Below are 12,513 nucleotides of genomic sequence, written 5' to 3'. Positions count from 1 at the left end.
GGTGTTGGGTGTACTTCTTGGGAGAATTGGGATTTGCCCTGAAGGTTTTACCTGGGACACTGGAGTGGAGGTGTCCCTGCAGAAGCAGCTGCAGGGGTTGTGTGGCACAGTTGCCTTCCCCGAGAGCAGCTCTGAGCTTCCTGGGGCTGCTGCCGTTTGTAGCCAGGGCACTTTGGCAGCTTCAGGAAGCTTTGAAACTTAGGAAATTCTGTGGGTTCTCTCCACTCAAACCTCTGAATAACTTTTACAAACCTGTTTTTTTTTTCTCATGTTGCCACAAGGAAGAAAATCCGGTGGGAGACAACTCCTGCCCTCTGCAGCAGACGATGGAAGCGCTGGGTCCTGCGGAGGTGTCCTGGGGAAGAGGTGCCCATGAGCACCGAGGGCAGCACTGGCAGCCCTGGGGACAGCTCTGAGGGTGACACGAGCCCGGCCCCTCACTCGCTGCAGGAGCTGCTCTTGCAGCACATTCCCTGCCCATGCTGGAGCAGACTTGGGAATTAATCAATTTCCCGTGGCAGCCAAGTTCTAAATTTGTCAGCTGGGAATGCAGGATGAGTTTCACTCTGCTTCCTTTTCTCATCCTCTATGCAGGTGACTCGACTCTGCTGTCACATCAATCTGGATTTTGTGTGGTTTTAGGCAAAACTCTTCCTGCTGCAGCAGATGGAATTGCAGTGCAGATGGTGGGAGCACAAACTACTGTGGGGTCTGGACAGAAAAGGAACTTCTCACCTGGGAAATCCTTTGCCTCCTGTTGTGGGGGTCTGTGCTGTGCTTTCCTAAGGATTGCAGGCCCTGGCAGCAGATGCTGGCCTGCGCTGGGTGACACTCCTGGGACAGGAAGGTGCTTCCCGAGGTGTTTTGGGAGGGACAGTGCGAGTCGTTATTCCATCTGAAAGCTTCCCAATAGGGGATTGTCCTGCTCAGCTGCTGATTAATCATTCTGTTCCATAATTGGCACTGCTTGTGTACTGAAGTGTCTCCTCCCTGCTAATAGGAGACAACTGATGGTACCAGACACTGCTCTGGGCCCTGCAAGGAGCTTTCTGAGATTCTGGGAATTCCATATAATGCTGCAGAAATGGGCTTTGCTTGCCAGACGTTTTTGCTGTCGTTACATATTTGAAAGCCCCAACTTTTCACCATTATTCAGTGAGCATTAATGGTTCCTGTCTTTGATGGGAGGTGAGGTTCTGACTCTTAAGCAGAAAGGACATGGAATTGTTCTGATTTAATTTTTTATTAAGCTAGAATTACTTTTTCTATAAATTCAGACCTGGTGAATTTCCAGTCTTAAATAGCTTATTGAGTGTGGCTTGTCAAATAAGAAGATTACACGCTGGGCTTTAGTTAACAAGATTTTAGAAATATGAAGCACAAATATTGAAAAGCTTCAGCACGTGGCAGTGGCTGTGTTGCCTGGGACTCATTAACTCTGAAGGTGTTTGTGCTGCAGATCTGTGCTCCTGGTTTATTCACTGGGATCCTGGGAGCTGCTGGGTCACCGAGGGTGCTCGGGTGCCACCCAAAGGGAAGCTGTGAGTGGCCCAGGGCAGGGCCAGCACACGTGGTGGGTGTGCAGGGGCTCTCCCAGCTGGGATTGTGCATTCCCAGGAGTCTCACTGGGGCCAGAACTGGGACAAGGGTGTGCAGAGCCACTCACCTTTGGTTTACTCCAGCCCACAATGGCAGCACTGGGTGTCCTGAGCCATCCTGCCAGCTCTGTCCCAGCCTGGGGGGTTTTGGCTGGGAGGAGCAGCCACATCACCTGGAGAGCTTGGATCCCTGCAGGGCTGGAAGTCTGCTCTGCAAATGAGTATGTTGGAGAACTACACACTGAGAGAAACTCAATTTATTTTGTACAAGGTAGGATACCTTTGCACAGTGAACAAATATATTACAAATCTGTCTTGCCTTAAAAAAGTATTGCCATTTTGGTGCCTGTTTCCTAAGCTAACGCTGATATACAAGAAGGTACTTTTTTTTGTTGGTTTTGTTGGGTTTTTTTTCCTGTTATGCTCTATGCACATCATTGCATTTGGTTTCAAAATCCTGCTTTGAAAAAAACCAAACAGCTGAGCACATCTCTGCTCTCTGGAGTCTCATTGCAAACTACAGCAACAACCAACGTGGGTCAGGCCAGCAGCTCAGGCTGCTTGTGCTGGGTGCCAAGGTGGGTCTCAACGAGAGTATTCCTTATCCAACGCCTTGCTCTTGATATTTTTGAGGTAAGTCTTTCCATTCATGTACATAAAATATATTCCTACTGGGCCTACAAAATAATTGTTTCCTTACGTCTCAAATAAGGCTTTCCTGGAAAACAGAATTGCTATTGCTGCTCAGCCACGGCCCCATGCACACATGCAGCACTGGGGAAACCCCGTGGGCAGGTCCTGGAGCCTGGGGGTGTCCAGGTCCATCCACACTGGGGTTCAGAGCCAGCCTGAGCTCTGGGCAGTGCTGGCTCCATGGGAAAGCTCCCAGGGCAGAGTGCCCAGGGCCAGGGCTGTGACCCCAGGGCTGAGGGCTGGGCCCCAGCACGGCGCTCCACGGATCCAGGAGCATTCCCGGAGCTGGGATCCAGCTGCTGCCCTGAGCTGGAGGGCTCCTCTTGCCTGTCCAGGTCACACCTGGGATGGTGCTGGGAGCAAACCCACGGGGCTGGCGTCGTCCTCTGCTGCTTCCATCAGACTGCCGAATGTGCAACAGAGTATTTTTTATATTTAAAAGGCAATCAACTTGCTACTTCCACGTTTGCCTAATTAAATTACATACTTAGAGTCAATACTACTTCATGCTCAAAATCTACAAGGAACTAACGGCAAGTACTCTACTTTCTAGGTCAATAGAGATTATAAATTAAAAAAAAAATCATGGTGGCTCAGTCCAAAATTTTTCAGATCCTTGATAATTACTTCACAAACAGCTGCTGAAAAAGAAAACCCAGTTTCAGCTCCATTTAATGACATTTCAGGTAGAATCATCAATGGATAAAGTTGCACTACATGGTAATGCACATCAGATTAAGAGGTGTCATCAGTGACATGCTGACAGCAAATCATGAGAAGATGGTTTGGGAAGATGGGAGAGAGGAGCCCATGTGGAAAGGAAATGAAACCAGGGCTGGTCTGTGCAAACCTGCAGCATCCCGAGGCAGGAACTGGAGGGGCAGCAGTTTAAACTGCTGGATTTAGCTATCAAATGGGAAGCTGCATAAGGAAAATCAAACCCTACCTGTACCAATCAGCATTAAAAGTGTGGTAAGATGGGTGTGAGACTCATTGTGGGAGCTCCATTCGTTAGCAAAGATCAGGGGATGTTTGGAAAGATACTAAAAACTGCACAGAAAGTGTCTGTATTAATATTCCTCAACTCAAATTCTCTGGTACTGAATATAGAGATGACAATCTCAGAGATAATTACCAAGCATGATCTGCACAGGTTGCACATGGTGATGGCAGTAAATGAGCTTTCCAGACAGTGAAATGACAAGTTTCCCTGCTGTCGTTCAGAAAAATGTCCATTCCCATGACAAAGATGAAAATAAACTCCAGCGTATTCCTAGTCACCTTGTTCCTAGCAGTAAAAGGGTTCTTGATGCAGTCAGTAGAAATGTTCATCCTGAAGTCCTGCTAAGCTTGTTTTTGTGGTTTATTTTACAGCAAAGCCAGGGTTAGAACACGCCACAGAGAGTTTTTGCCTGGAGCATGAAGACACCTTGCTGGGGTGATGCGCTCCAGTCCCACGTGGAGGAGGCTCTCGTTAGTTCCAGGTACCCATACAAAAATGTCTTTATAAATAACATCATGCAGCAGCAGTTGGCCCAAGCTGATGTCAAGTTAGGTCCGCGCCAGTCCGCAGGAAAGGAAGGAGCGGCTCCTCCTGTGCTTCCTCCCCGTGTGTGCTGGCAGCACAGCGCCCAGCCAGGTCCGTCCCTCTAGGACTGCTTGTCCCAGGCGGGCGCGTGCGTGGGGCTGTGCCGCACGGGCAGCAGGTCGTAGTGGCCGGGGATGTGGCTGTTCCTGGGCAGGTCGTAGGGGCTCTGCAGGTAGCTGGCGCTGCGGCCGCGCGCGTCCTGGACGATGCTGACCGTGGGCTCTGGGGAGGGAAGGACAACGGGGCTGTGGTGACCAGCAGCACTCCCCAGACTCCTCATCCTCGGGGTCCCTTCCGGCTCAGCACCTCCCCCCCTGTGCCTCAGCTCCCCACACCCACACCCCAACGCTCAGGCCTTCCCCTGCCACTTCACCCCTGGGTCACTCCTAGCCCAGATCCTCGTGCCAGGACGGGAAAACCACCAACCCCCCGTGCCACCCACTGCTTACCAACTTCGTAGATGTTTTTGTTGGCTGTTGATGAAGTTGGCATGTCGGAATACGGGGACTCCCTGTGACCAGGTGATTTCATTTCCACGTAGCTGCTCTCGGAGTGTTTGCAGGTTAAAATGGGGGGGTCTTTAATGGTGGCGTAGGGGTTTTCACTGCTGTTCAGGGAACAAGTGCTGGAGCTGCACACGGATTCTTTCATATAATCTGCAAAACAAGAGTGGAGTGGGTGCGTTAGGATCATTAGCTTAATTAGGTTAATTACAACTGAGCCTCTGCAGGAAGGCTGGGGGGGACAAGGGGGCAGGGGATAAGGAAGATCCTTGAAGCCTCCAGCACAGACACCCGGTGCTCGTGCTCTGGGTGTTCCAGGCCATTGCATCCACCACTCACTAGCAGGAAAGAAATGAAAACCTACTCAGTACTGAAGGTTTTCCTGTGAAAGGTTCTAGCTGTCGATTACTGCGATATTTAACTGGAGGTGGCAATCCTTTCCCTCCCTCCCCTAACTCCTGCGGAGCCGTGTTTATCCCGCCCCGCCTGCCCCACAGAGCCGGGCGCGGCCGCGGGCAGTCGGCTCTGCAGGCAGGACCTGCTGCGGGACCCGGGCCAGCTGCAGGGCGAGTCCTGGGGCCACAGCCAGTGCCCTGCGTGGGAGTGCACGGCGTTGCCACGGGCTCAGAACTGCACCAGTGCAGCCTCTGCATGTGCAGCCCCTGCTGGTTTGGGGGTTACCCAGCACCCTGCAATCTGGGAATGCTTGGGTTTCCACAGAGGGGGACAAGCCTCCAGCTGAGCCTCACTTTGCTCTGCTTTTTTCCCCCCTTTGCTGTAGTCATGTCCTGCTCCTCTCCCCTGGGCTGGAGAGGAGGTGACGGGGGCACTACCTGGGGAGAACAAGGTTGGCATGAGAGCTGTGACCACCGGCCTGCCCGGTCGGTGACCCTGGCTGGGACACGCCGGCCTGCTGCAAAGTACAGTGCCAGTCTTGCTTTAAAAATAAAAAACAATAGAGAATAAATAGGTCTTAACATTGACATTCAAGAACGTGCCATTGCTGCTGTGTGCATCCTGCTGGGCAGTGCCAGTAATTTAGAATTAGAGCGATGCAATGAAAGATGAGGCATTTTCTTGTGCTGGGTTACAGTACAAAGGCAGATCCTGGTATATATGAAATACTCCCGGTGAAATAGGGGGACTTGCAAAATAGCTGCAATCCCAGCTGCCCCCGCTGTCTAGTATGGGAGACAAAAAGAGAAATTCAGGTTAAGAAATAGACAGACAACACGACATCGCTTCTCCGCTCCAGACCTCGGCTCTGAGCCTGCCAGCCCCGTCCTGCTCCCTCACGTGCCAGCTTTGCTCCACTGTGGGGATTGTCCCTCCTCCAGCTCTGTGTCTGTGTGTCTGTGTCCGTGTCTGTGTGTCCACCACCCCTGGCCTGCTGCCCCTGGCCCTGGCTCAGCCCCGAGGGAGGTGCCAGGTCGTGCTCTGCCCCTCCAGCCCGGTGTTGCCTTTCTGGGCTCTGCTTTCAGTGGCACCCACGAGTCTGGAGAGCCCTCAGCTCCCAGGGCAGTGAGAGCAGCTCGCTGGGAAGCTCCACTGCCCCCAAACATCCCACTGCCCTGGGACCATCAGGGGTGGGGAGGCTGGCAGAGCCCTGGCACCAGTGCAATGTTTATTTAGTTAGAAAACTTGGAAGCTCCCTGTCTGACATCAGCCTGCGTGAGAGGAGCAGTGCCTTTGTCTCCAAGTGAAACACACCTGGTTTGGAACACGACAGGAGATGGGAACCACAGCAACACTGACATTCCCTGGCTGCAGGGTTTGTCCCCCCAGGGTCACCAGCCCAGCCCAGGACAAGTCAGTGGAAAGCTGCCCCATCCTGTCCTTCCACAGAGAGATGGAGCAGCCCTGTGAGACCAATGGCTTCTGCACAGGAGAGAGCTCAGTGCTGGCTTTTGCTGTGGGTGACTTAAACCCAGGTCTGGATCTGTTGGTGTTAGAGGTGAGGGAACCACAGGCAGCCAAATGAAAGCTCAGCTCCACCTGCCAGCAAGGTACAGCTCCTGGTGGCTACTGCAGGAACACAGAGCTCGTTAGGAGAGCCTGGGCAGCCTTTAATGAGCCAGCTCTGCATTTTGGGGTGAGGGAGATGGAGATTACCATAAAGTTGCTTCTCCTTTCCAAGCAGTGCTGCTGAGCAGATGCTCACAGGGTGAAAAGCAGGATTCCCTCCATGCCCCAAGAGCCCCCTGCAAAGTGTTCCCTGTCACCACTGCTGAGGGAACAAATCAAACCAGAGCTGGGGGTAGATTCAGGAAATGCTGATTTTAAAGGACTGCTGGCTGCTACAGCAAAGAACAGCAGAGTGAGAATTCCTCCTCCTGCAGAGCTGCAGCTGCAGGTAAATAGCTGTGTGGTTTGTTTGTGGAATTGGGCACACTGGAGCTAGCAAAGGCAAAAATCCCAGCACATCAGCTGTTTTATTTCATCCAGCTCAGCTACTTTTATGTCCCTAAGCTAAAATTCACCTGCACTGCAGTTAGGGCTGGCATTACCTCCCAGGCAGGTGTCCCTCAGCCTTTCCCTTCCCAGGACCAGTTGGAAGAGACCAGTGAATACCACTCAGGCTGCCCAGACTTGTTTGGCCTCTCCCAGGAATTGCCTTTTCCCAGGAGATGTTGAGAAACAACGTGCCTGAGAGCCCAGAGAGCCCAGAGAGCCCAGAGAGCCCAGAGAACCCAGAGAGCCCAGAGAGCCCATTGCTGCTGACGTACACAGAGCTCTGTGTCTGGCTGGGATCAGACCTTTGCTTTGGACACAATCTATTTTATGGATGTTTGGGATTCTGGGTACACCAGGGAGTTGTTAGCCCTCAAGAAATATGATGTGCAAGATCATGGAGGATTTAACTCTAAAGGCTGCAGAAGCAGATGAGTTACTTTGTCATTAAGGTAATTTGGGGATAATTAAGAAGTCTGGCATAAATTATCAAATTTTGTTTCTTGAATTAATTTAAGCAGAACAAACGTATTTAGAGATTCTCGGCCCATGGAGCTGCAGGCCATGGGTGAGCCCTGGCTGTGCTGCCTCCTCATCCCTCCCTGCCACAGGGTCCAGCTCTCATGGAGGTGGGAGCTCTGCCCCACAGTGCTGGAACTCACTGGAAGCACTCAATCACTGGACTGCCAGAGAAATATTGGGAATACACTCTAATTTTGAAGTCTCTGCCTTCTGTGTTGCCTGGATACCAATCACCAGCCCTTTGGAGGGTTTATTTTTATTAGCAGGGACTGGAAATATCCCTCCCACAGAGTGGGTTCCTCTCCTCTGCCCTGACTTTCCCCTGGCATCCTGCTGACAAGCCCTGGAAGCCACAGCCGAGGTGGGAGTGCTGAGGAGGGTGCTGTCCCTGCTAGAGGTGCTCTCCTGCTGTTTAACCCTTGTTGGGATGGAGTGCCTGTGCTGGCTGCTGTCCTCACCCTGGCCAGCCTTGGCTGCTGCAGGGACAGTGACACAGCGAGGGCCCATTGCTGCTTCTCAGGGGGACACAGGAGTGGGGACACAACAGCCAAGGAACCCCTCTGAGCCCAGCCCTGCATCCCTGGGATCAGTGATTCCCTCTGCTGGGATTTTCCTGGCTCTTCTGCAAAGCCTGGGTGGTTTTCCTTCAAATGGTTGTGCCTGAGGTCACATCATTCCATCAGCACAGCAGTGTTCATTTAAAAACCAAGCCTCTAAAACCCAAAGGACTCAGCTGAAAGGAGAAGCTCAGGAATGGTATCACCGAGCACCATGCACAGGAAAGGAAGAGCTCAGAAACCTGCTCTGAAACCCCTCGTGCCTGCTGAGCCCCTGTCACAGGCGCCACCGGGCTCAGGGCTGGCACTGTGACAGCCCCAGACCCCTGTGCCTGAGCCCTGGAGCTCCGCACAGCTCAGCCACCACAGCCCTGGTGCCAGGCTGCACAGGGGACACCTCTGCTGGTGCCAGGCTGCACAGGGGACATCTGCTGGTGCCAGGCTGCACAGGGTACACCCTCTGCTGGTGCCAGGCTGCACAGGGGACACCTCTGCTGGTGCCAGGCTGCACAGGGGACACCCTCTGCTGGTGCCAGGCTGCACAGGGGACACCTCTGCTGGTGCCCTGCTCTGGGCACAGCCCCAGCTCTGGTCTCTTCAGAGGACTGGGCAAGCAGAGGTGGCCCAGCTCCAGCCTGGCCTCAGCCTCAAGCCCCCTGTGTCCCCTCCCTGCGAGGCTCTGGGTGGTCCAGGGGCACCAGAGACCACTTCAACTGCAGGACAGGCTGTCCCCAGTTAGACCACACTGGTGGGAAAAGACATGGTTCAAAAGTGGATGAAAGTAGATAAAAACCAGGCACCGCCTGCCAAGTCTTTGTGCTGACAGAATCCAATTGTTTGGGACTGGGAGCTTCTTCCTCTCCATTTTCTGAGGAATGTGGTGAGTCAGGGCCCGGCTCACTCTGAGCATTGGGCACATTCCCAGCTCCTGCTGGGAGGAGACTCCCCTGGGCCTGGGGATGCCTGAGCCCAGGAATTCACCTTCAGAGGGGCCCTGGGACCCTTCAGTCACCCAAGGGCGCTGCTCCTGAGAGCCCTCAGCCCCTGAGTGCCCGCAGGTGAGCTCCTGCCTGGGAATCAGGTGTGTCCCCATGCCCCAGCACCCTGCCAGCCCTGCCTGCCTGAGGCAGCTGAGCAGCCACAAAGAATTCCAGCTGGGGCTTCTGAGCCTAAAAATTGAGGAAAATATGAAACAGCTGAAAATGCATTCCAGTTTGCTGTCTCTGTGATTCTTCTTCTCTGTCCCCACTGGTCGCCCTCTGTGTGACTGTGCCTGTGGATGGGAGTTCCTGCTGCATGTGCTTAAGGTACTTTTAAACTTTGTAACCACAGTAATTTCATTTAAACTAAGGAAATTAATAGCTCCATGTAAAGACAACAGTTAACTCTATTATAGTAAGATTTATCTTTTGAAACAGGGAGTGATTGAAGTAGCTGAAACCAGTGGATTGAGTATTTTGTACATCATAAATCATATATATCATTTACATACATAATTAATTCGATATTTTTACTTTAGCTTTATCAACAAAGAATTGGTGATGGATGCTTGGTTTCCTTTAGTGATTCTGTGTGGTAAGGTGATGTTCTAGCAAATATTGCATCCCTGTATTTGGAAAACGGCAGCTACAAAGTGAATATTGATGTCTGGGCCTGGCTGTAAGGCAGTTGGTGCTTTTTGTGTGGAATGGCTTTCTCTGTTCCCTGTTGGGTGTGACAAAGGTGTGGCTCTGGAGAGCTGAGCGTGGCAGGGCAGGGTGTGTGGCAGAGCAGGGTGTGTGGCAGGGCAGGGTGTGTGGCAGGGCAGGGTGTGTGGCAGGGCAGCAGGGTGTGTGGCAGGGCAGCAGGGTGTGTGGCAGGGCAGCAGGGTGTGTGGCAGGGCAGGGTGTGTGGCAGGGCAGGGTGTGTGGCAGGGCAGCAGGGTGTGTGGCAGGGCAGGGTGTGTGGCAGGGCAGCAGGGTGTGTGGCAGGGCAGGGTGTGTGGCAGGGCAGGGTGTGTGGCAGGGCAGCGGGGTGTGTGGCAGAGCAGCGGGGTGTGTGGCAGGGCAGGGTGTGTGGCAGGGCAGCAGGGTGTGTGGCAGAGCAGCAGGGTGTGTGGCAGGGCAGGGTGTGTGGCAGGGCAGCAGGGTGTGTGGCAGGGCAGGGTGTGTGGCAGGGCAGCAGGGTGTGTGGCAGAGCAGCAGGGTGTGTGGCAGGGCAGGGTGTGTGGCAGGGCAGCAGGGTGTGTGGCAGGGCAGGGTGTGTGGCAGGGCAGGGTGTGTGGCAGGGCAGCGGGGTGTGTGGCAGGGCAGGGTGTGTGGCAGGGCAGGGTGTGTGGCAGAGCAGCAGGGTGTGTGGCAGGGCAGGGTGTGTGGCAGGGCAGCAGGGTGTGTGGCAGGGCAGGGTGTGTGGCAGGGCAGCAGGGTGTGTGGCAGGGCAGCAGGGTGTGTGGCAGGGCAGGGTGTGTGGCAGGGCAGCAGGGTGTGTGGCAGGGCAGGGTGTGTGGCGCCTCGGGCAGCTCCAGCCCCAGGGCACTGCAGGAGGAGGCTGGGGGCGTTTCCCTCCTCACTGAGGGACATTCCCAGGCGGAGCAGCCTTGGATTCAGATCAAGGATCTCCTGTTCCCCAGGGACAGAGCCCTTGCTCCATCTCCTGGAGCACAGGCTCAGTGAGCTGAACCCCAGCCCAGCCTGCCAGGAGCTGTGGGAACCTCTGTGCCAAGTGTTCCCGTGGTCCAGACGTAGCTGGAATATTTAGAATGTAAACGTGGAGGAAAAGTGAAATGCAGAACCCCTGGGCCCTGTGCTCGTGACTCATCTGAGGTCCTGGTTCAGACCTGCCCTGGGCTCCGTGCCCGCAGTGCTGGTGCCAGCGGGAGGGGACCTGGACCTCAGGGCGGGCTCTTCTCCAGCTCTGCTCCAAATCCCTCTCAGCAGAGGGCACCAGCAGGGGCACTTTCTTTCCTGGGGGCTTTCTTTGAGCTCAGCACGGCCAGGAGCCAAGAGCAGGGGACACAGCACTGCCACCAGCAGCTCCCCCGGAGCCCCTGGGTCCTCCTGAGTGTCCCTGGCCGGCTCGTCCTGCCCTGAGCTGAGCCCTCCCTTCTCCCTGTGCTGCAGAGCCCCGGGAAGCTCTGCAGCTCTGCATCCATAACTCATGGCCCGGAGTGCTGGGAGCCAGGCTGGAGTGGGCGGTGGCTCTGTCCCTCCCTGCCAGGCTCCTATCTCACCTCTTCTAGGACCCTCCTCACACCTGGGCAGGGGTCTGCAGCTCTGGATACCATACCTTTGAAGCTTTTTTCCATTATGTATGTGTTCTGACGTCTATCCATCCCACAAGCACCTGCATAAAAATGATATATAATGGAAAACAAATAAATATTTATGTAAATTGGATTGCTTTGACTACTGAGCAGCATATATTCTTCTCTCTAAATTGTACATCAAGGCCTTCATTTAGGGAGGCTCTTAAGCACATCCTCAGCTGTAAGCACACACTCAGCTCCAGTGGGGAGTCTGTGCACGCCTGGAATTATGCATGTGCTTAAGAGTTTCCCTGGAAGGGAGAGCTCTCTGCAGCAGGGTTACCAAGAGCTGCCATCCGTCAGGAGATCAGGATAAAAACCATCTGCTGAGACATTCATTACTGGAATGGTGTGAAAGCAGCCTAAAGCACGCCCTTTCAAATCTGAGTCTGCAGGCTGCGTTGCAGCACTCTGTGACTAATTTTAGGCTTTGTTTTGTTTGTGGAGAGTGTGTTATTTCACTCACAGCCTTAGACTCTAAGGTGTGTACAACCTTCTTAAATTACCTACCATCACTTTGCTCATGAATTTGCCCAGTTCAGTGACTGATGTGACAAGTGCCTGAGTGACCACAGTGCTCTGAGCACCAGGAGCAGGGCTCACAGCAATTCTGCCTTGTGCAGTTCCAGAGGAACTTGCTGTTCCTCACAGAAGCTGAGACAGAAGGGGATGGGGACCTTTTCTATTTCTACTCCTGCAAATTACCCTAGATATCAATCAAAAGGAAAATCTAATGTAAGCCTTTAAATCTTTTTAGCTATAGAGTCTGGTATTTCCTATTGACTGGGACAATCGATACAAATTGGGTTACTGAGAAATGTCCTTGTGGCTTATGGGATTCCCAGTCAAGTAACTCAGTTACCCCGGGAAAAGAGCCCCAAATACAGCATGTCCCAGAGGTGTCCCAGCAATTTGTCCTTGTGTGTCCTCTGATCTCTGCAGAAAAGTTGTCATGGCCATGGGCAATGCTGTGCCAGCCCTTTTTTCATCACAGCTCCATTTTTTTCTTCTTAAGGGAAATGGCTACATTAGACAATAAATGTGTTACTGGCACGTCAGAGACAAACCAAGCCTTTGCTCTGGTTCTCATTGCCCAAAGCAGGACGAGCTGTGTGCCCTGTCCCAGAGCAGGGTGAGCTGTGTGCCCTGTCCCAGAGCAGGGTGAGCCGTGTGCCCTGTCCCAGAGCAGGGTGAGCTGTGTGCCCTGTCCCAGAGCAGGGTGAGCTGTGTGCCCTGTCCCAGAGCAGGGTGAGCTGTGTGCCCTGTCCCAGAGCAGGGTGAGCTGTGTGCCCTGTCCCAGAGCAGGGTGAGCTGTGTG

The 12,513-nt window shown here is 53.6% G+C and overlaps 1 protein-coding gene across 7 annotated transcripts in view; it reads right to left on the bottom strand.

The window, feature by feature from the left end:
* Window positions 1–1,839: 1,839 nt before the first annotated feature.
* Window positions 1,840–12,513, bottom strand: part of MEGF11 (multiple EGF like domains 11) — a 251,691-nt gene continuing 241,017 nt past the window's right edge. For 4 of the 7 annotated variants that reach the window (XM_063413057.1, XM_063413059.1, XM_063413058.1 and 1 more), the window contains 3 exons: window positions 11,177–11,233; window positions 4,329–4,535; window positions 1,840–4,101 (listed from right to left, as the gene is read on the bottom strand). In XM_063413057.1, the coding sequence (XP_063269127.1) occupies window positions 3,941–4,101; window positions 4,329–4,535; window positions 11,177–11,233 (425 nt within the window). In that variant the 3' untranslated portion in view covers window positions 1,840–3,940. Of the gene's footprint in view, window positions 4,102–4,328; window positions 4,536–5,380; window positions 5,564–11,176; window positions 11,234–12,513 lie in introns of those variants that run through there. The other 3 variants (XM_063413060.1, XM_063413063.1, XM_063413061.1) reach the window with 2 other exon arrangements.

This window comes from Prinia subflava, chromosome 15 (genome assembly GCF_021018805.1).
Source record: "Prinia subflava isolate CZ2003 ecotype Zambia chromosome 15, Cam_Psub_1.2, whole genome shotgun sequence".
Lineage (NCBI taxonomy): Eukaryota > Metazoa > Chordata > Aves > Passeriformes > Cisticolidae > Prinia > Prinia subflava.
Note: the sequence above shows the minus strand (reverse complement) of the source record. Positions and strands in the feature narration are given on the sequence as shown.